The sequence below is a fragment of the Aethalodelphis obliquidens genome, unplaced genomic scaffold (assembly GCF_003676395.1).
Source record: "Aethalodelphis obliquidens isolate GAN/ISIS:26980383/991018 unplaced genomic scaffold, ASM367639v1 scaffold50, whole genome shotgun sequence".
NCBI lineage: Eukaryota > Metazoa > Chordata > Mammalia > Artiodactyla > Delphinidae > Aethalodelphis > Aethalodelphis obliquidens.
This window is the reverse complement of record NW_020837994.1, coordinates 2,110,604-2,133,743: the sequence shown is the minus strand read 5'-3', so window position 1 is coordinate 2,133,743 and position 23,140 is coordinate 2,110,604. Positions and strand designations below refer to the sequence as shown.

At 39.7% G+C, this 23,140-nt stretch overlaps 1 protein-coding gene across 5 annotated transcripts in view; it reads left to right on the top strand.

Moving 5' to 3' along the window:
- XRRA1 (X-ray radiation resistance associated 1) overlaps window positions 1-23,140 on the top strand; it is a 99,625-nt gene that overhangs the window by 31,030 nt on the left and 45,455 nt on the right. For all 5 annotated transcript variants that reach the window (XM_027083391.1, XM_027083389.1, XM_027083388.1 and 2 more), the window contains 3 exons: window positions 392-525; window positions 13,088-13,216; window positions 13,966-14,183. In XM_027083391.1, the coding sequence (XP_026939192.1) occupies window positions 13,155-13,216; window positions 13,966-14,183 (280 nt within the window). In that variant the 5' untranslated portion in view covers window positions 392-525; window positions 13,088-13,154. The remainder of the gene's footprint in view (window positions 1-391; window positions 526-13,087; window positions 13,217-13,965; window positions 14,184-23,140) is intronic.

The following is a 23,140-nucleotide window of genomic DNA, read 5'->3' as shown; positions in this document are numbered from 1 at the left end:
AAGGTTTTATAAGGAGGCAGCTTTTGAACTGGCCTTTTAGGACTTGGATTCAGATACATGGAGAAAGGGCATTCCTGAGTGAAAAGCTCAAGCAAAGATCTCTACATGGGGTGTGGCAAGGAATGGGGAGCAGTCACTTTGGCCAGCACCATGGGGTAAACAAAGGCTTGCAGTATGGGGGCTGAGGCTGGCAAATAGGTTGGACATAGTAGAATGACTCTAGTAGACCTTGAAAGTTAATCCTGAGAGTCAGGAGGGTTTTAGCCTGTGGGCGATGGGCCCTCCTGGAAGGTTAAAAAAAAAAAAAAAAAATCCAGCTCCCACCTCATGTATGAGCATCATTGTCACGAGTAGTGCTTCTATTTCCCCATCTTATATCTTTGTGCCATAGTTCCTGGACCTTTCCTTCAACAACCTCACTGCGGAGGCCATCTGTGATCTGGGGCTTCTGCCACACCTCCGTGTCCTGCTCCTCACAGGCAATGGGCTCACCTCCCTGCCACCCAATTTGGCTGTCGCAGAGCGGTAAGTTCTACATCCCAGAGTCTGTCCCATGTGTTTCCCTCCTGAGCCTTTGTCTGGGTACATGTGTCCAAAGAAATAGTCCAAAGCAGCTCAAAAGGTCTGTAAGGACAGGCTGTGAGTGCTCAAAGCAGGTAGAATGCCACCTACTGAAGCTCCCAGAAAAGGGACTGGTGGGAACAGAGCCCCAAAGATTCGGGAGGCCTCAGCTGGGTGTCCCACACTCCTCTGTGCTATTAGGAGAGACGCCGGTGTCCGGAGAGTCACTTTCCCTCCCTCTGATCGGTCACTGGTAAGTTGTGGCTATTGCTCTTGCCAGACTATTCCCCTTCAGGAACCCTCTAAATAAGATGTGCATATTCCCATTCTGCACATTTGCTGAGCCATGACTTCTGGCCAGAATGTACTGGTCTTTCCTCGCTTAATAATAGCAATGAGTCTGTCATACAGAGTGAAGTAAGTCAGAAAGAGAAAAACAAATACCGTATGCTAACACATATATATGGAATCTAAAAAAAAAAAATGGTTCTGAGGGGGAAGGGTAAGCTGGGATGAAGAGAGAGAGTGGCATGGACATATATAACAAAATATAAAATACCAAATACAAAATAGATAACTAGTGGGAAGCAGCCACATAGCACAGGGAGATCAGCTCAGTGCTTTGTGTCCACCTAGAGAGGTGGGGTGGAGTGGGGGAGGGAGACGCAATAGTGAGGGGATATGGGGATGTATGTATGTATGTAAGAAAATGGTCACAGGAACATACATATCGATAATTACCTTAAACGTGAATGGATTAAATGCTCCAACCAAAAGACACAGGCTTGCTGAATGGATACAAAAACAAGACCCATATATATGCTGTCTACAAAAGACCCACTTCAGACCTAGGGACACATACAAACTGAAAGTGAGGGGATAGAAAAAGATATTCCATGCAAATGGAAATCAAAAGAAAGCTGGAGTAGCAATACTCATATCAGATAAAATAGACTTTAAAGAATGTTACAAGAGACAAGGAAGGACACTACATAATCATCAAGGGATCAATCTAAGAAGAAGATATAACAATTATAAATATATATGCACCCAACATAGGAGCACCTCAATACATAAGGCAACTGCTAACAGCTATAAAAGAGGAAATCAACAGTAACACAATAATAGTGGGGGACTTTAACACCTCACTTACACCAATGGACGGATCCTCCAAAATGAAAATAAATAAGGAAACAGAAGCTTTAAATGACACAATAGACCAGATAGATTTAATTGATATTTATAGGACATTCCATCCAAAAACAGCAGATTACACTTTCTTGTCAAGTGCGCACAGAACATTCTCCAGGATAGATCACATCTTGGGTCACAAATCAAGCCTCAGTAAATTTAAGAAAATTGAAATCATATCAAGCATCTTTTCTGACCACAACTCTATGAGATTAGAAATGGATTACAGGGGGAAAAAAGGTAAAAAACACAAACATGGAGGCTAAACAATACGTTACTACATAACCAAGAGATCACTGAAGAAATCAAAGAGGAAATCAAAAAATAGAGACAAATGACAATGAAAACATGATGATCCAAAACCTATGGGATGCAGCAAAAGCAGTTCTAAGAGGGAAGTTTATAGCTATACAACCCTACCTCAAGAAACAAGAAAAATCTCAAATAAACAATCTAACCTTACACCTAAAGGAACTAGAGAAAGTAGAACAAACAAAACCCAAAGTTAACAGAAGGAAAGAAATCATAAAGAGCAGAGCAGAAATAAATGAAATAGAAACAAAGAAAACAATAGCAAAAATCAATAAAACTAAAAGCTTGTTCTTTGAGAAGATAAACAAAATTGATTAACCATTAGCCAGACTCATCAAGAAAAAGAGGGAGAGGACGCAAATCAATAAAATTAGAAATGAAAGAGGAGAAGTTACAACAGACACGGCAGAAATACAAAGCATCCTAAGAGACAACTACAAGCAACTCTATACCAACAAAATGACAACCTGGAAGAAATGGACAAATTCTTAGAAAGGTATAACCTTCTAAGACTGAACGAGGAAGAAATAGGAAATATGAACAGACCAATCACAAGTAATGAAATTGAAACTGTGATTAAAAATCTTCCAACAAAAGTCCAGGACCAGATGTCTTCACAGGTGAATTCTATCAAACATTTAGAGAAGAGCTAACACCCATCCATCTCAAACTCTTCCAAGAAATTACAGAGGAAGGAACACTCCCAAACTCATTCTATGAGGCCATGATCACCCTGATACCAAAACCAGACAAAGAGACTACAAAAATAGAAAATTACAGACCAATATCACTGATGAATATAGATGCAAAAATCCTCAACAAAATGCCAGCAAACAGAATCCAACAACACATTAAAAGGATCATACACTGTGATCAAGTGGGATTTATCCCAGGGATGCAAGGATTCTTCAATATACGAAAATCAATCAATGTGATACACCATATTAACAAATTGAAGAATAAAAACCATATGAGCATCTCAATAGATGCAGTAAAAGCTTTTGACATAATTCAACACTCCAGAAAGTGGGCATAGAGGGATAAAAACTCTCCAGAAAGTGGGCATAGAGGGAACCTACGTCAACATAATAAAGGCCCTATACGACAAACCCACAGCAAACATCATTCTCAATGTTGAAAAACTGAAAGCATTTCGTCTAAGATCAGGAACAAGACAAGGATGTCCACTCTCGCCACGCTTATTCAACATAGTTTTGGAAGTCCTAGCCACGGCAATCAGAGAAGAAAAAGAAATAAAAGGAATACAAATTGGAAAAGAAGAAGTAAAACTGTCACTGTTTGCAGATGACACGGTACTATACATAGAGAATCCTAAAGATGCCGCCAGAAAACTACTAGAGCTAATCAATGAATTTGGTAAAGTTGCAGGATACAAAATTAATGGACAGAAATCTCTTGCATTCCTATATACTAATGATGAACAATCTGAAAGAGATATTAAGGAAACACTCCCATTTACCATTGCAACAAAAAGAATAAAATACCTAGGAATAAATCTACCTAGGGAGACAAAAGACCTGTTTGCAGAAAACTATAAGATACTGATGAAAGAAATTAAAGATGATAAAAAAAAGAACACCAGATAATTCCCTGGATTCCAAACATATTCCTTTTTGCCCTCAAGGTATAGCAGCCGTCATACCTATTGTTGATAGTCAATATCAGTCACCTAGCCAATATCATAAACCCCTGTTTTCCTGCCTGTTGATTCAGTGGAATGAGCAGCCCAAGTGGCCAGTAGTGAACTTAATTTCTAGTTAAGTGGAACTATTCTTGTGTCCCCTGTAAAAGTATTCCTCCCTAGGAAACTAAAACCTCTAACTCAAGAGCTCAAAGCTGCAGGAATTACAAGCTGCAAGTGGATTGTTGTGTATAATTATAAGAGGAGCTGCTTTCATTTTCATTCATTCATTCCTAGGACCTTATGCTCTGGTTGTGAGAAAAACAGCATCAGTCTTGGTTGCTAGTTTGTGTGACACTCCATCCTGTAAGTCCACACCCAAACCTCACAGTGGGTAGTTTGCTAGCTAGTGCAATAAATAAGTTGTCAAAAGACTATCGTGACATTCTATTAGGTCAGCTACTTCTGCGTGATGGAGTATATGGTAAAAAATTAAACTCCATGTATGTGAGCCCATTCTTGTACTTCTTTGCCATGAATTGTGTTCCATGGTTAGAAGCAATGTTATATGCACTACCAGAATAATGAATAAGACATTCTTGAAGTCCACAGATTGTGATGCTGGCAGAACATTGTGGTCAGGGATGGAAAATCCATATCTCAAATACATATTTATTTCAGTAAGAAAAAAAATCACTGCCCTTTTTATGAAGGCAGGTGTGCACTGTAGTCATCCTCCTACTGGGTGACTGGCTAATCCTCCCAGAAATGGTGCCATGTTAGGGGCTCAGCATTGGCCTCTGCGGGTGCTCGGCAGGGGTGGTAGGCAGATGTGCTTTGTTGAGGGTGAGTGTGTAGCCTCCTTCCCTGCTGCCAAGGCCATTTTGCAAGCACCAGGGTATCCAGCTGACATTCATGGAATGGGTCATCTTGTCCACCTGATCACTGAGAGTCTCCTCTGCAGTGGAAGTCTTTGGGAGCATTCACATGGGATAGAAATAGTCCTTACACATCCTTTTCATCCTGAGAGGTCTGTTCACATGATTTCCCCTCAGACCTCCCTGTCAGCAGTTTTACATTATTTTTTCCAAACTTTGACTCTTCACTAAACCACTGCCCATGAATCAGCATAGACCTGTACTTCTGGCTATCTCGCCAACCAAGGAAAATGAACAATCGGATATGTTGCTCTAGGTTTTACATATTAGGAGGATTTCTCCTCCCCTGTCTTTCAGAGCCACCTTTGTATGGAGTTATAATCCTTCAACAGTCTGGTTTTGGTTAGTATCAGCATATCATGCAAAATCATTTGTAAACCTAGCTGCAGATTTTTCTCCTATACCCAGTGGTCATAGGACGTTTGTTATGGGTTGATGGAGAAGTAACAGTACAGCAGGAGTAGGTATCACAGGAGTCTAAGCAATATTAGTTCATGCAACTTTTCCAGGTTTGCTTGAGCCTGATCTCCAATGTTGCTTTCATTTGATGAGGGAGTTCTGCACATTCAGTTCATGTTGAACAGCTCAGGAGGCATGGTCGCCTTGGTGTCCCATGGTCAGGTGTTCAGTCTCTACCAACATGCAGTAGTAAGCCAGAAACTGTTTTTCATAAGGAAAATAGTTGTCTGCAGAATAGAGCATAACTTTGCTCAAAAATGTTTCTGTAATTGGTGCCTTTAAAAGGCTCTATTCATAGAATGAGCAACCATTAATTTATCATCCAAACCAAGACATAGTTGAGGGGGAAAAGTACCACTATTAATTATTTTGGGATAACAGGTGAAAACTCAGACTGTCCTTGAAAACCAGGATGTATGGTAACCCTATCTATGCAGCCTTAAGACATTTACAGCACAGCTGGACCTACCGAGTAATAACACCCAATACCCTTGGCCAAAGATATAATGCCCAAAAAGCAGCTTGCATGGCAGTTGGACTTGTTGCAGAGCCTTGCCTTGCTCTGGATCCCACACAAAACTGGCAGCCTCAGTAAATGGAGCAGAATAGCACAAATGTTTTATGCGTAGCTGCCCAAATCAGAAAAGGCCAACAAAGCTTTGTGCCTTTTTCTTAGTAGCAGGTGGTGAAAGGTGTCTTTCACATTGGAGGTATATTCCAACATGCTCCAGATACCGGGACATCAAGGAAATTAATCAAGGTGTCAGTTCCTTGAATTTTTACAAGGTTTACCTCCATCCTGTGGCACACTCCATACTGAGGCATCTGAGGTATTTGAATTTCCTGCCCATCAGCTCCAATCAACATGGTGTTCTGTGGAATACCAAAATAATCAAGATCCCTGTGCAATAGATTATAATAGGGCTAAAGAGTTGATGTAGCCCCCAAAGAAGAGAACAAAGGTATACTGCTGTCCCTGTCAGGCGAGAGCATATGGCTTCTGGTAGTTCTTGTTCATTGATAAAGAGAAAGAAACATCTGGCATGTCCTTAGCTGTATCACAAGTGTTAGGGGCTGTGTTAATGTGCTACAGTTAGAAGAGTCTACATATGGAACAGCAGCTGAAATTGGAATCACCACTTGATTGAGTTGATAGTAATCTACAGTAATTACTCAAGACCCGTCTTCTGTACAAGCCAAATAAACAAGTTAAACAGGGATGTCATGGGACTCATTATCCTTATCCCTTTCCAGTGTTTAGTGTTTGCAGTAATCTCTGCAATTACCTCTGGGTTGTGGAATTATTTTTGGTTTACTGTTTTGGAAGCAAAATTCCTAGGGCTTCGATTTGGCCCCTCCTATTATAATAGCCCTTGCTTTTTTGGTCAGTAAGACAAGTGTGGTTATTCTGTCAGTTGCTTAGTATGTCTGTTTATACATTCAGGAACTGGGGATATAACCACACAGTAGGTTTGTGACTTCACTGGGTCCATTCACAGGCTAAATTTCCATTCTCCCATCAGATCTTCACAATCCCCCACTTTGCATGGTGGGCCACCCATGCCTTTCATATCCCCAGACATTAACACCAATCTGTAGATACTTTCTAGTAACTAGTAATTCTTGAAAGCATTGTTCATTAGAACTTTCTGTAATGTTGGAAATGTTCTATATCTGCATTGTCCAGTATGGTAGCCACTAGTCATATTGAGCACTTGAAATGTGGTTAGTGTGACTGAGGAGCTGAATATTTCATTTTATTAAGTTTAATTAGTTTTAATTTAAATGTAAATAATCAGGAACTGAATGAGAGACCATGACTCTCCCTTCGGGCAACTCAAATCACTTTTTTTTTCTCACCAGATCTAGAGTTTTTGGTTATATAGATCACCAATAATTCCAAATCGTGTTAATTCATTTACAGAAATTGAAGTTGGTTGAAGCTAGTCTTCAATCCCTGCAAGGAACACACTGTTTCTAGTTCACACTTCTTCCTAGGATTTAGTCCTCCACTGCCCTAACTTAAAACAGGGGCAGTTGATTAGGGCTCCCTTTCTGTGGCACACCCTGGACTCCAATTTTTGGCCTCCTGGGCTAACAAGGTTGTCAGAATCTCTGCTCAGCTTCTTAGCCTCTCATCCACTTCTGTAGTTAGCAGGGAGCCATAGGGGAAAAGTGGCCCCAAATGGTACATGAATCCCTTTGGGTTTCCTCCTTCTTCTAAATCTTGGTCCCCCAACTTTTCACAGCTTGTTAGTTCCCAGATGTCTTAAAGAAGATTATTTTTAATGTATCTATTTTGTCTGGATTTTAGAATTTATACTTAGGGGAGAGTTGCCTCACGTTATTTAGTCTGCACGACCCAAAGCTTTTCCATTTATTTTGGCCAGGTGCCTAGGTGCCTGGTATGGAACCATTTTAAAATAAACTAAACTAGCTGGATATTTTAGGAAACACTCTGACAATCCAAATTTGGGCTAGAGTTTTCAAGAGGACCAGCCTGCCCTCGCCCCTCCCCTTCTCTGTTCACTCCAAGGCAGTTTTCCCCTGGTTGTGGGATGAGGGGAATGGGTTTAGTTCTGGTTCACTCTCTCCTGAGGGTACCTCTCTTTAGGATCCCAGATTCATGTGGAGCGTCTCCAATTACATGCCTGCCTTTGTATAAGATCAGCAAATATCCTTAAGGCAAAAGTGGCTTCTTGTGCTCAGTTTCTGTCTCTGGAGTTTTAGATTTTGGCACACTACTTCCTTACTGTCTTTGCATCTCTTACAGGGTTTTATTTATTTATTTTTAAAATTTTTATTGGAGTATAGTTGATTTACAATGTTGTGTTAGTTTCAGGTGCACCGCAAAGTGAATCAGTTATATGTATACACATACCACTCTTTTTTAGATTCTTTCCCCATATAGGTCATTACAGAGTATTGAGTAGAGTTCCCTGTGCTATGCAGTAGGTCCTTATTAGTTGTCTATTTTACATATAGTAGTGTGTATATGTCAAGCCCAATCTCCCAATTTATCCCTCCCCCCTCCTTTCCCCCTTGGTAACCATAAGTTTGTTTCGCCATCTGTGACTCTGTTTCTGTTTTGTAAATAAGTTTATTTGTACTCTTTTTTTTAGATTCCACATATAAGTGATATCATATGATATTTGTCTTTCTCTGACGTACTTCACTCAGTATGGCAATCTCTAGGTCCATCCATGTTGCTGCAAATGGCATTATTTTGTTCTTTTCTATAGCTGAGTAATATTCCATTGTATATATGTACCACACCTTTTTTATCCATTTATCTGTCGATGGATATTTAGGTTTCTTCCATGTCCTGGCTGTTGTAAATAGTGCTGCAATGAACATTGGGGTGCATGTATCTTTCCAAAGTATGGTTTTTCTCTGGATATATGCCCAAGAGCAGGATTACTGGATCATATGGTAGCTCTAAATGATGGGTCTTTTTTCTTTTTATACTTTATTCATCATTCTAGTTGTTTTCAAGTGGAAAGTCTTATCACATAAAATAAGGCAAGTCTCCACCACTCTGCACTTCCTAGTTCTTTACATATAAGAAAAGGAGAATAAATGTACTCCTGCTTACATCAGAGTATCAACTGAAATAATTATGCTTTGAAAGCGATGAGACTCCAGACAACTACTATTGTCATTTCCTCCCTGCACACCTGTCCACACTCAGTATGCTCTATGGATTCCCCTTTTCTGCCAATCTCTTAAATCTTGGTGGTCCCCCATTGTCCACTCTCAACCCACCGTTTTTCTTAATCTTTACAGTCTTTCTTAGTGGTCTCATCCCTTCCCAAGTCTTAGTTATTTCTCTACTTCACTTCTGTCTTCTGAGCTATACGCGTACGTATCCTGCTTATCATACCAAACTCATCAGACACACGCTCATGCCAACATCTCCTCCTCCTGCGTCCCTGTTCTCAGTGGTGGGCACTGCTCTTCATCTGCTGTGCAGTTGTGCAGGCTAGAAACACGGTCAGCAGCCTGAATTCTTTCCTTCCTCACCTTGCACATCCATTCAGTCGCCAGATTCTGTGAATTGTACTTCCTAAATTTTTCTTAAACTTGCCCTTTTCTGTTACCCTCCTGTTTGGTCTCAGTCTCCGGTTTCTCACCTCCCAGTCCATCCTCACCATCAGCCAGAGTGATGTTTCTAAAATGCACATCTGATTCTATCACCGCCCTGCTTAAAGTCCTTCAGCAGCTTCCCAACATTCTAAACTCCATTAACATTGATTACAAGGCTTTTCACTACTTGACTCTGCCTACTTCTCCATCCTCTGTTCTCCTTTTTTCCATTTCACAACATACCTCATCTACTCTGAACTATTTATATCTCCATTTCCGGGTAGATCATGGTCTGTCTGGGTGAGTTAGGGGAATCATATTTGACCTACTCCATCTTTAGACTGCTCTCTTACTTGTTTTGACTGACAGCTGATACTTTGCCTCTCCCATTAGGCCTATTCCCTTTCCCCCTTGGACCTCAAGAGTCGGCTCTCAGGCTTGACCAGCACGGAGCAGAGGGGCAGTGTGACCTCCTTTTTTCTCATCACTATCTTCCTAATAATGCCACTTGAAAGAGCACTAGCTTTTAGCAGCCACATTGTAAGTCCTTTCTTACACAAGTAAGCTGTTAAGCCATGTCTCCCGCATCCTGTGTTTGCATGGTGGGTTTTCTGTATCTTATCACAGAGGCTGAACTGAATTTGAACAAACATTAGTGTTTGCTAAGTTTCGTCTTGTTTGCTATAGTCCTTGGTCTAGTCTGTTGAACAATAATTTTAGCCTAATCCAAAGTCTTACAATGTAAAGTAAAAGAAATCCTTTTCCATCATATAGATAGAGGGAGGAACTGACTAGGCCCAGAGATGCTTGACACCAACTAGAAATCACACAGCAAGCAAAGCAGCAGCACCACCAGAACCAGAGCCCAGGGCCTCTGATCCCCACTCCTACGCTTTTTCTAAAATGGGACATGAGTTCCCATTCCTGAATGGGAATCCAACCACTGGGGCATACTTCTACCTGCTAAAAAATTCCATTAAAGCTATCAGATTTTAGGGGCTTCCCTGGTGGCGCAGTGGTTGAGAGTCTGCCTGCCGATGCAGGGGACACGGGTTCGTTCCCCAGTCCGGGAAGATCCCACATGCCGCGGAGTGGCTGGGCCCGTGAGCCATGGCCGCTGAGCCTGTGCGTCTGGAGCCTGTGCTCTGCAACGGGAGAGGCCACAACAGTGAGAAGCCCGCGTACCGAAAAGAAAAAAAAAAAAGCTATCAGATTTTAAATCGTATCAATTCCTTTTGCCAAGAGAAGGTATAATAAAAATAGCACTACTCTGAACAGCTGGAAACCTCGGTTTCTCCATTACTGACAGACGCCTGCCACTTCAAAAAGCTCTTCTCCCAAAACTGCCACAGGAAGGGCTCACTGAGGGAGTCTGATGCTTTCCTGTGAAGCTTTGCATCTTGTCTTCCTCACCTACCTATTGATGGCCCCCCTATTTTAAGACATCTATTTTAGAGACAGAATGAAACTTCTCTATGTTATAATTAGAGTTGAACTTTAAAAAGGTTTGTTTCAGGGCTTAAGAGGAATTTTTTGAAGGCTTATTTCTTAGCTGTTTCATATTCCACTGGAGTAAAATAAAGATTGGCCAGTTATTTATAAATCAACAGAGCTTCTGGGCACTGTCCTGTAATTGCTTTCAGGTAGATTAAAATGTCAGTGTATGAAAATTGGTCCTTTCAGGAAGAGGAAAAGTCATCCATGACCCGGAAAAGTACCATGAACTAAAGGCTTCTTTCCTTCTCTGTTGAGTTTCTCTGGTCTTTGGACTTGAAGCCTCTTCCCCCACACCTTGCCAGGGCTCTTTCGGAAACCATATCTGACCTTTGCCTTTTTTTTAGTCAGAACTATCATGGTTATAATCTACAGAAATCCATCAATATTAGAGTAACAAAAAAGGAGGAATTTACTCTAAGAACAATGGGGCATCTAACAGCCATGCCTTAGGGACATACTGAATGTAGGTCCTGAGCATTGTGGAAGAGCCCAGAAGTTCTGTCTCTCAGCTTTCACATATGCTCGTCTCTGTGACTCGCTCCATTTGTCTTTACAGGTGAGCACCTGTCTCTCTCTGGGCCCCGTGATGGGCTACACATGACTGGCCAGAGCTCCTAAAAATATTACAGCTCCAGCCACAAAGCAATGATTTTTCTCCGGTTCCTCTCCCTCTCTCGCAGTTCTTAAGAACATGGCAAACTCCCTCTCCATTCTTTTTTTTTTTTTCGGCCACGCCATGCAGCTTATGGGATTTTAGTTTCCCAACCAGAGATCAAACCCAGGCCCTCAGCAGTGAGAGCATGGAGTCTTAACCCTTACCCGCTGGACTGCCAGGGAATTCCCTCCCGCTCCATTCTTCATGGTTTAGCTTAAACACTGCCTTCCCTGAGTCCTCCACACCGGGGTCGGTGACTTCCATCATGCTTCATGCCTGCCTCTGCTGTGGCATTTGTCTCACTGTGTGCTGTGCATCCCCCTCCTCCACAAGACTCTAATAAGCACCTTGAGAGGGGGATGTGTTCCTTTTCTCTTTGTATTCCCAGTCCCTGGCTCCACAAATACGTGTTGAAGAAATTCATGAATGTGAATGAATGAATGAATGACTACACGGCTGGCTATATGCTGTCTTGAAATTCATCTTTGAGATATTCCTGCCTTTAGGTGTACTCTTACAGTCCTTTTGGACTTTTGAACTCATTGCCTACCTTTGTCAAGTTCTCTCCAGCCCAGCCAACAGCTACCGTTCCACTTCCCCACCCTTTAATCCACAGAGAGCTTGAAGATGTGATGTGAGAGGCGGGTGCTGCTGTGGAAAGGGCCTGGGGTTTGGAGTTGAGTTTGAGCTCTACCACTTTCTGGCTGTGAGATTTTGGGCAAGGGACTCTGAGTTTGAATTTCTTCATCTGAAAAGGAGATGGATAACACCAGTCCTTCTCAGTGCTATTCTAAGATGACATGTATAAAACAGCTAACAATTCCAGGAATGCAGTAGGCTCAGAAGAAAGGCTGCTTTCCTGTCCTCTTATTGTAGGCACATCTGTGATTTACATATGTGTATGTGTGTTTTGTGACTGGATATCCCTATGTGTTTTCGTGTATACAGAGGATGGAGTTGGAGGGAGGAATGAAAACACGATGTGAGTCATCTGCCTTTCATGTGCTTAAAAATAAATACCTAGGCCTCATCCACCTGGGGACACAAATGAGGTCACATCATTGATGGTAGTACCACCATCAGTGATGCCACCACTTCCTGTCCCACCTGTGTGATTCAGGACCTCAGCCTGTTAAATCCCACTCTCAAGTGTTTCTGGGAATCCTCAGAGAGTTTGAATTTAAGAAAAGACTTCCCAATTCCATACTGATGTGTGCACTTTACCAAGTCACTTTAGAGGAGAGCCTCACTGTGGCTAGGGATGGTGCCCTTCATCCATCGTACCTTACCCCACTTAATCTCTGCCAAGGGCATTGTCTCCTGGTACTTCCATGGTTACCACTTCTTGGGGTGACACAGCATACTTGGGAGTCTGCCCTGACCCAAAATTGTGTAGTGTTGTTCCTACAGAATGCTTCCCCTAACTCTGTCACCCTGGTGTTTTCCATGAACATTACTAGTGCCCCTCCATCCTGCTGCAAACTGGTCTCACTGAGTCCATCAGTGAATATGTGCAACCTTTCTCCATACAAAAGATTGTATGTGTGAGTGGGGTTTGGGGAAGGGGGTCAGTTGAAGAGGGAATTACACCTTTTGGTCCCTCACTGCGGAGACCACTCTTGGGCAGTAGAGTAGTTCCCAAGCTGGTTAGGCCTCTTGATTGATTTCCAATCCTCCATTTCTTCCTGGGAGTGGTAGAGCTTGTCCCCTGCCCTTGTTCATTACCCAAGGTCTTTGCACCCCCAGGGAGGCATATGTAACATCGCTGACCAGCAGGAGGTACATCCTGAGGTTCCCGGCGCTAGAGACACTGATGCTGGATGACAACAAACTCTCCAACCCCAATTGCTTTGCCAGCCTGGCCGGGCTCAGGAGGTAAAGCTAGAAGCCTCTCTCTACAGGGCCCTCTATAACCCCCAGCCTTTCTCACACCTTGAGTGCTGCTCTGGAAGCCAAAACGCCTGGGTTTAAATCCCAGCTCCATCACTTATCTCTGCTGTGTGGCCATGAGTAAGTCATCTCCCCTCTGAGCTTTAGCTCAAGCCAAAAAGTGAGGCATCAGTAAAGATATTTCTGATCATGTGACTGGATTGGAAGCAGTAAAGAGAAAGGAGGGTAGAAGGAGATATGGGATCCTGACCCTAATAGAGGAGCCAAAAAAAAAAGAGAATCAGAAAGGTAAGTTAAACTCTGAGCTCTACCTGTAGTTGGCCCTCTGTATCTGGGTTTTGTGTCCACAGATTCAACCAACGTAGAACCCACAGATATGGAGGGCTGACTATATTTGGTTAAAGTAATGAAATGCTGGCATTTAAATGCTTAAGTTTTAGATCCCTGGAAAATTTACTTTGGATTCAAATACCATTTACTGAACACTACTTTGTGGCAGCATTTACATATTGTCTCATTTAATCTTCACAAGACCCTTGAAAGGTTAATAAATACTATCCCCATTTTAGAGATAGGGACATTGAGGCCCAGAGAGGGTAAGTCACTGGCTCAAGGTCACCCAAGGGGAGTAACTGTCGAAACCTGATTCCATGTTCTTTCCCTAAAGTTGCTTGGTAAATGTCCCTGAGGTATCATTACTGCTGTGATTCTGTATTCACTTTCCTTAATTGAAGACTGAAGAAGTTAAGCCTGGACCAAAACAAGATTTTCCGGATCCCGTACCTACAGCAGGTTCAGCTTCGAGATGGGTCTGGAGACTGGGTTGGAGGCAGGGGGAGTCCCAGGAAAGAGCCCCAATCTATGCTGCAGCCCAAGTCGTGGATATTTGAGGCCTCGGATGACCAACTGGATTATACTGTACTGCCCATGAAAAAGGATGTTGACCGGACAGGTTAGTGATACCACTTGTTGCAGATGCTAGACCCATGGTGTGATAAGCTTCCAAGAGTTTATTCTGAGAGTCTGTGGCTCCCTGGGGAGCTGCTGCTTTTCAACTGCTGAGCCAGGGGAGATCGCAGTCCTACATGAACTATTTGTATAACTTCCTAACTGGTTCTGTCAGTCAAGATGCTTTTACAACCCAGTTACAAGTGGATGTTTTCCTTTTTATCTCAAATAACGAGAAACTGAGAAGTAAGGCTTTCCAGAGATGGTTAATTCTGGGGTGCATTGATATTCTCAAGGGGCTCAGGCTCTTTCCATCCTCTCCTCTCCATCCTTGGCCTGCTTGCTTGTCCTTCTTGCTTGTTCTTTTAGGCTGGTTCCCACTGAGGTCTCAGGGTTGCTACCACAGTCCCAAGAATCACATCCAGATGGCAACATTTGGAGGCAGAAAATGAAAGAACCGTTACCTTTATTATAAACCAAAATCCCTTTAATGCATGAGTGTATTTGTGGATTACATATTCTGCTCCACTGATCTAATTAATTCTCTATTACTGTGCCAATACCACACTGTTTTTCCTTAACATTTATTTTAAATTGAGGAATAATTTACATAGAGTAAAATACAGAAATCTTGTGCAGAGCTTGAGTTTTTACATATATATACTCTTTTAACTATCACCCATATTACAATATAGAACGTTTTCAACATCCCATGTGGTAACCTCCCAATCAGTATCTCCTCTAAGAATAACCACTGTTCTGACTTCTGTCAACACAGATGAGTTTCGCCTGATTTGAAATTCATGTATCACTCAACGTTAAATCTGTGGGATTCATTCATGTTGTTGCCTATGTCAGTGGTTCACTCTTTTTTTTTCTCTTATTTATTCCATTTATACCACAATTTATTTACACCTTTTACTGTTGATAGACATTTTGGTTATTTCTATTTGGGAGCTATTATGGATAAAGCTGCTGTGAACATTTTTTTACACATCTTTTGGTGGACATAAGCACTTGCTTCTGTTGGGTATATACCCAGGAGTGGAATTGCTGAGCCTCACAGTGTAAAATTTGTTTAGCATTAGTGGATACTGCCAAATACTTTTCCAGTGGGGTTGTAGCAATTGTCAATCCCATATTAATGTAAGAGATTTCCAGTTATTCCATATCCTCACAAATACTTGGTACCATCAGTCTTTTTCATTTTACTGGTTTTGGTAGATAGGTAGTGATATCTCATTGTGGTTTTGATTTGCATTTCTCAAGTGACTAATGATGTTGAGTACCTTTTTATATGTTTATTGGTCACTTTGATATCCTCTTTTGGAAGTGCTTATTCGCCTCTTGGCTGTATTTAAATTGGATTGTGTATCCTTTTTGTTGTTGTTGTTGATTTGAGTCCTTTATGTATCCTGGATACAAGTTCCTGGTAGATCCATATATCACAAAAATCTTTTCTCAGTCTGTGACTTGCTTTTTCATATTACTGGTGAATTTTGGTGAACAGAAGTTCTTAATTTTAATGAAATCCAATTCATCAATCTTTATAGTTAGTGCTTTCTATTTCCTGATCAAGACTTTTTTGCATGTCTCAAGTCATGAAGATATTTTTCTATATTTCCTTCTAGAAGCTTGATTATTTTAGTTTTTACATTTGGTCTGTGATCTATCTAGAATTAATTTTTGTATATAGTGTGAGGTAGAGTCAAAGTTAACTCTTTTATATGGATATCTGATTGACCCAGCACCATTTGTTGAAAAGACTATAATTTTCCCCACTGAGTTGTTGGGGAGGCATTGTGGTAAGGCGGTGACAGTGTATGTATCTAAAGGACTGTAGCTTTGTAACAAGTTTTGACAACTGATGGTGAAATTCTACAGCTGTGATGTTATTCTTCAAAATTGCTACAGGTATTGTAAGACCTTTGCATACAAACAGTATGCAAATTCTATGCAAATTTTAGAATCAGCTTATCAACTTCCAAACAAAATCCTGCTAGGATTTTGATTGGAATTGCATTGAACCTACAGACCAATTTGGAGAGAATTGCCTCATTAAAATAATATATCCTACCATTTTTTAGATCTTTTAAAATTCTTCTCAACAATGCTTTGTAGGCTTCAATGGCAAGGTTATGCGTATCTTTCATTAGATTTATTCCTAGGTATTTGGTCTTCTTTATGCTATCATCAATGGTATTGCTTTTTTATATTTCATTTCCAATATTGAACATGTATCCAGTAACCTTTCTAAATTCACTTATCACTTTTAGTCATTTGCATGTTCTTTCGGATTACCTATGTTCACGATCGTGACGTTTACAGATAATGACCATTTCATTTATTCTCTACCAATCTTATGCCTCTTATGCCTTTTTATTTCTTTATTTCACTGGCTAAGACTTCTAGTACGATGTTGAGAGAAGTGGTGATAGTGGACATCCTTGTGTTGTTCCCAACCTCAGGGGGAAACTCTTCAGTATTTCAAAATTATGAGTTAGCTGTAGATATTTTTGTGAATGCCTTTTATCAGATTAAAGAAATTCCTTTGTTTTCCTAGTTTGCTGACAGTTTTTATTATGCATGGGTATTGAATTTTGTCACATGCTTTTTCTGCATCTATTGAGACAATCATGTGATTTTTCTTTAATCTATTAATGTGGTTCATTACATTGATTTTTTTTTTTTAAGTTCAGTTAATATCTGTCACCATACCTAGTTACAAAAAAATTTTTTTCATGTAATGAGAACTTTCAAGATCCACTCTCCTAGCTACTTTCAAATACACAATACAGTATTGTTAACTATGGTCACCGCGCTATATTCATTACATTCCCATATATAACTGGGAGTTTGTACCTTTTCACCCCCTTCACCCATTTCGCCCACCCCCCACCCCCTGCCTCAGGCAGCCACTAGTCTGTTCTTTATATCCATGAGCTCAATTTTTTTGTTTTGGTTTGGGTTGGTTTTTGTGTTTTTCTTTAGATTCCACATTTAAGAGAGATCATATGGTATTTATCTTTTTCTGTCTGGCTTATTTCACTTTACATAATGCCTTCAGGGCCTAACCATGTTGTTGCAAATGGCAAGGTATCATTCTTTTTTACGGCTGAATAATTTACATATGTGTGTGTGTGTACATATATATATAATCACATTTTCCTTATCCATTCGTCCATCGATGGACACTTAGGTTGTTTCTGTGTCTTGGCTATTGTAAATGATGCTGCAGTGAACATAAGGGTGCATTTTATTTTCTTTGGGTAAGTACCCAGAAGGGGAACTTCTGGATCATATTGTAGTTCTGTTTTCAGTTTTTTTGATGAACCTCCATACTGCTTTCCATAATAGCTGCACCAATTTACATTCCCACCAACAGTGAACAACAGTTCCCTTTTCTCCACATCCTCGCCAACACTTGTTATTTCTTTTCTTTTTGATAACAGCCATTCTGACAGGTGTGAGGTAATATCTCATTGTGGTTTTGATTTGCTTCTCCTTGATGATTAGTGATGTTGAGCATATTTTCATGTACCTGTAGGCCATTTGCATGTCTTCTTTGGAAAGATGTCTATTCATATCCTCTTGATTGTTTGTTTTTTTGCTATTGAGTTTTCTGAGTTTTTTAAAAAATATATTTTTGGATAGTAACCCCTTGTCCAGATATAGAATTTAAAAATATGTTCTCCCATTCAGTAGGTTGTCTTTTCATTTTGTTGATGGTTCCCTTTGCTGTGCAAAAGCTTTTTAGTTTGATATAATCCCACCTGTTTATTTTATATCAATTTTTGAATGTTGAACCAGACTTGCATTCCCAGGATAAACCCCACTTGGTCATGATTTAACTTGCTGATTGATATTTTGTCAAGGATTTTAAAATCTATATTCAGGAGATATGTGGGTATATTATTTTCTTTTGTTATAATGTTCTTGTCAGGATTTACAGTCAGAGTTATGTTTGCCTCATAAAATGCATTTGGAGAAATATTCACTGTTTTTCTGTTGCTTGGGAAAGTTTGTATAAGATTGAGATTATATCTTCCTTAAATTTTGGAAGAATTCACCATGAAGCCGTCTGAGCCCGGGTTTTCCTTTGTGGGAAGAGGTTGGAATTATTAAAATTCAGAAGCTTGGAAGAGAAGCCCTTTAGAGCTTGGCTGCTGGTGTCTCTGAGCTCAGAGGGGCCTCATGGAGCGGAGACCCCAAATCTCTGCAAGGAGGAGACTGACTGGCTGGTGCTGATATCCCTGAAGCTGGTTTATAAAGGTTGGAAAACTGCAAACTGGATTCAGCTGCTGGGGAGAGACTTGCTGAAACTCTCATGAAGTGACATTACTCCAGCGACATTCATATCACAAGCAGTCGGGAAACCCATGGGAAGCAGACTGCTGGAAGCAAGCCTCTTCTTCCTCTTCCAGCTTTGCAGTCTTCCTCTAGCCCCAACCCCTATTGTCAGAGTCTAACAGGAAAGCAACTGGCAAAGCAGAAGAATGGTTTTCAGAACCCCAGCTCCAACACCCCAAAGCAGAATAGAGAAGGGTGGGTTTGGCAGTAAAAAATAATAGCTTAATAATTGGCACAATTATGTTATTCAGATTTTCCCCAAGATTATTTTTGTGTCTACTTGGTTCGTTAACTTTGGAAACAGGTATATTAAAGTCTCTTACCACTATTGTGGGTTTGTCAGTATCTCCTATGTTTCTGGCGCTTTTTATTATTAAATTGGTTCAGTTCCATTATGAGGATCATGACTATTACCTAGTACATTGTATCTTTTAATCACTGTAAAATACTCCACCTTATCTTAATACTTTTGGCCTCAGCCTGGGCCTCCATTTTGTTTGATATGAACACTTATTTTGTAATATCTTAAAAACAATATAACCCTCCTATTTTCCCCAATATGGGTCTTTTTTTAATAGAAGAATTTAACTCACATTGTGATTATTGATGTTTTGATTTATTTCTATCATCAGTAGTGTATATTTTCTTTTTTAAATGTTTAATATATATTCTTTTTTTTCCTTTTTTAAGTTAAAATATAGTTGATTTACAATATTGTATTAGTTTCAGGTGTACATCAGAGTGATTCAGTTATACATATATATGTATATATCTATATTCTTTTTTCCTGATTCTTTTCCATTTTAGTTTATTACAAGATAGTGAAAATAGTTCCCTGCACTATACAGTAAATCCTTGTTGTTTATCTACTTTATATATAGTGGTATGCATCTGTTAATCCCATACTCCCAATTATGCCTCTCCCTTCTTCCCCTTTGGTAACCATGAGTTTGTTTTCTATATCTTTGAGTCTGTTTCTGTTTTGTAATTAAGTTCATTTATACTATTTTTTAGGTTCCACATATAAGTGATATCATATATTTGTCTTTCTCTGTCTGACTTACTTCACTTAGTATAATCTGTAGGTCCGTGTGTGTTACTGCAAATGGCATTATTTCATTCTTTTTTTATGGCTGAGTAGTATTCTATTTGTGTGTATCACATCTTCTTTATCCATTCATCTGTTTATGGACACTTAGGTTGCTTCCATGTCATGGCTATTGTAAATAGTGCTTCTATGAACATTGAGGGTGCATGTTTCACTTTGAATTAGAGTTTTCATCTTTTTTGAATATATGCCCAAGAGCGGGATTGCTGTATCATATGGTAACTCCATTTTTAGTTTTTTAAGGAACCTCCATACTGTTTTACATAGTGGCTGCACCAATTTACATTCCTACCAACAGTGTACAAGGGTTCCCTTTTCTCCACACCTGCTCCAGCATTTATTATTTGTAGACTTTTAGATGATGGCCCTTCTGATTGGTGTGAGGTGATACCTCATTGTAGTTTTGATTTGCATTTCTCTAATAATTAGCAATGTTGAACATCTTTTCATGTGCCTGTTGGCCACCTGTATGTCTTCAATGGAGAATGTCTATTTACGCCTTCTGCCCATTTTTTTGATTGGGTTGTTTATTTTTTGTTATTGAGTTGTGTGAGCTGTTTGTATATTGTGGATATTAACCCATTGTCAGTTGCATCATTTGCAAGTATTTTCTCCCATTCTGTAGGTTGTCTTTTTGTTTTGTTTTATGGTTTCCTTTGCTGTGCAAAAGCTTGCAGTTTGATTAGGTCCCATTTGTTTATTTTTGCTTTTATTTCTATTGCCTTGGAAGACTGACCTAAGAAAACCTTGCTATGATTTATGTCAGAGAATGTTTGCCTATGTTCTCTTCTAGGAGTTTTATGGTGTCATGTCTTATATTTAAGTCTTTAAGTCATTTTAAGTTTATTTTTGTGTATAGTGTGAGGGAGTGTTCTAACTTCATTGCTTTACATGTAGCTGTCCAGCTTTCCCAACACCATTTGCCAAAGAGACTTTCTTTTCTCTATTGTATGTTCTTGCCTCCTTTGTCAAAGATTAATTGACCATAGGTGTGTGGGTTTATTTCTGGGCTCTCTATTCTGTTCCATTGATTTATATGTCTGTTTTTGTGCCATACCATGCTGTTTTGATTACTATAGCTTTGTAGTATTGTCTGAAGTCTGGGAGCCTTATTCCTCCAACTTTGTTTTTTTTTCCTCAGGATTGCTGTGGCAACTTTGGTCTTTTATGGTTCTATATAAATTTTAAGATTATTTGTTCTAGTTCTGTAAAATATGTCATGGGTAATTTGATAGGGATCGCATTAAACTGTAGATTGCTTTGGATAGTATGGCCATTTTAACAACATTCATTCTTCCCATCCAAGAGCATGGTATATCTTTCCATTTCTTTAAATCATCTTCATTTCCTTTAACAATGTTTTATAGTTCTCAGCATATAAGTCTTTCACCTCCTTGGTCATGTTTATTCCTAAGTATTTTACTCTTTGTGATGTGATTTTAAAAGGGATCTTTTTTACTTTCTCTTTCTGATATCTCATTGTTAGTGTAAAGAATTGCAACTGATTTCTGTATGTTAATCTTGTATCCTGCTACTTTGCTGAATTCATTTATCAGTTCTAGTAGTTTTTGTGTGGAGTCTTTAGGGTTTTCTATGTGTAGTATAATGTCATCTGCATATAATGACAAGTTTACCTCTTCCCTTCCAGTTTATTTATTTATTTTTAATATTTATTTATTATTTTTTTTATTTTGGCTGTGCTGGGTCTTAGTTGTGGCACGTGGGATCTTTTTTTCTTTTTTTTTTTTTAGTTTCAGCATACAGACTTCTTAGTTGTGGCATGCAGACTCTTAGTTGCGGCATGCATGCAGGATCTAGTTCCCTGACCAGGGATCAAACCTGGGCCCCCTGCATTGGGAGCGTGGAGTCTTATCCACTGGACCACCGGGGAAGTCCCTCCCTTCCCATTTAGATACTTTTTCTTTCTTTTTCTTATCTGATTGCTGTGGCTAGGACTTCTAATACTGTGTTGAATAGAAGTGGTGAGAGTGGGCATCCTTGTCTTATTCGAGATTTTAGCTGGAAGGCTTCCAGCTTTTCACAGTTGAGTATTATGTTGGCTATAGGTTTGTTATAAATAGCTTTTATTAATTCGAGATACGTTCTCTCTATACCCACTTTTGGTGAGAGTTTTTATCATGAATGGATGCTGAATTTTATCAAATGCTTTTTCTGCATCTATTGAAATGACTGTGTGGTTATTGTCATTTCTTTTGTTGATGTGGTGTATCACATTGAGTTGCGTATGTTGAACCATCCTTGAAACCCTGGGATGAATCCAACTTGATTGTGGTGTGTGATCTTTTTTATGTGTGGTTGGATTCTGTTTGCTAATATTTTGTTGAGGATTTTAGCATCTGTATTCATCAGAGATATTGGCCTGTAATTTTCTTTTTTGGTAGTGTCTTTGTCTGGTTTTGGTATAAGAATGATGGTGGCTTCAAAGAATGACTTTAGGAGTGTTCCCTTTTCTTCAGTCTTTTGGAAGAGTTTGAGAAGGATAGGTATAAGTTCTTCTTTGTATCTTTGGTAGGATTCCCTAGTGAAGCCATCCAGTCCTAAACATTTGTTTGTAGGGAGTTTTTGTTTTTGTTATTTTTTTTAAATTACAGATTCTGTTTCACTTCTAGTGATCAGTCTGTTTAGATTGTTTCTTTTTGATTCAGTTTTGGTAGGCTGTATGTTTCTAGAAATTTGTCCATTTCTTTTAAGTTGTCCATTTTGTTGGCATATATGTGTTCATAATACCTTCTTATGAAATTCATATTTCTGTGGAATTGGTTGTTATTTCTGCTCTTTCATTTCTTATTTTGTTTATTTGGGTCCACTCTTCTTGGTGAGCCTGGCCGCAGGTTTGTCGATTTTGTTTGTCCTTTCAAAAAAAACAGCTCTTGGTTTTATTGATATTTTTTCTATTCCTTTTTTATTTTATTTATTTCCTCTCTGATCTTTGTTATTTTCTTTCTTCTGCTGACTTTAGGTTTTGTTTGTTTTTTTCTAATTCTTTTAGGTTGTAGGTTAGGTTGTCTATTTGGGATTTTTCTTGGTTTTTTTTTTTAATTGGAGTATATTTGCTTTATAATGGTGAGTTAGTTTCTGCTTTACAACAAAATGAATCAGTTATACGTATACATATGTTCCCATATCTCTTCCCTCTTGTGTCTCCCTCCCTCCCACCCTCCCTATCCCACCCCTCCAGGCGGTCACAAAGCACCGAGCTGATCTCCCTGTGCTATGCGGCTGCTTCCCACTAGCTATCTATTTTACGTTTGGTAGTGTATATATGTCCATGCCTCTCTTTCGCTTTGTCACAGCTCACCCTTTCCCCTCCCCATATCCTCAAGTCCGTTCTCTAGTAGGGCTGTGTCTTTATTCCTGTCTTACTCCTAGCTTCTTCATGAAATTTTTTTTTCTTAAATTCCATGTATATGTGTTAGCATACAGTATTTGTCTTTCTCTTTCTGACTTATTTCACTCTGTATGACAGACTCTAGGTCTATCCA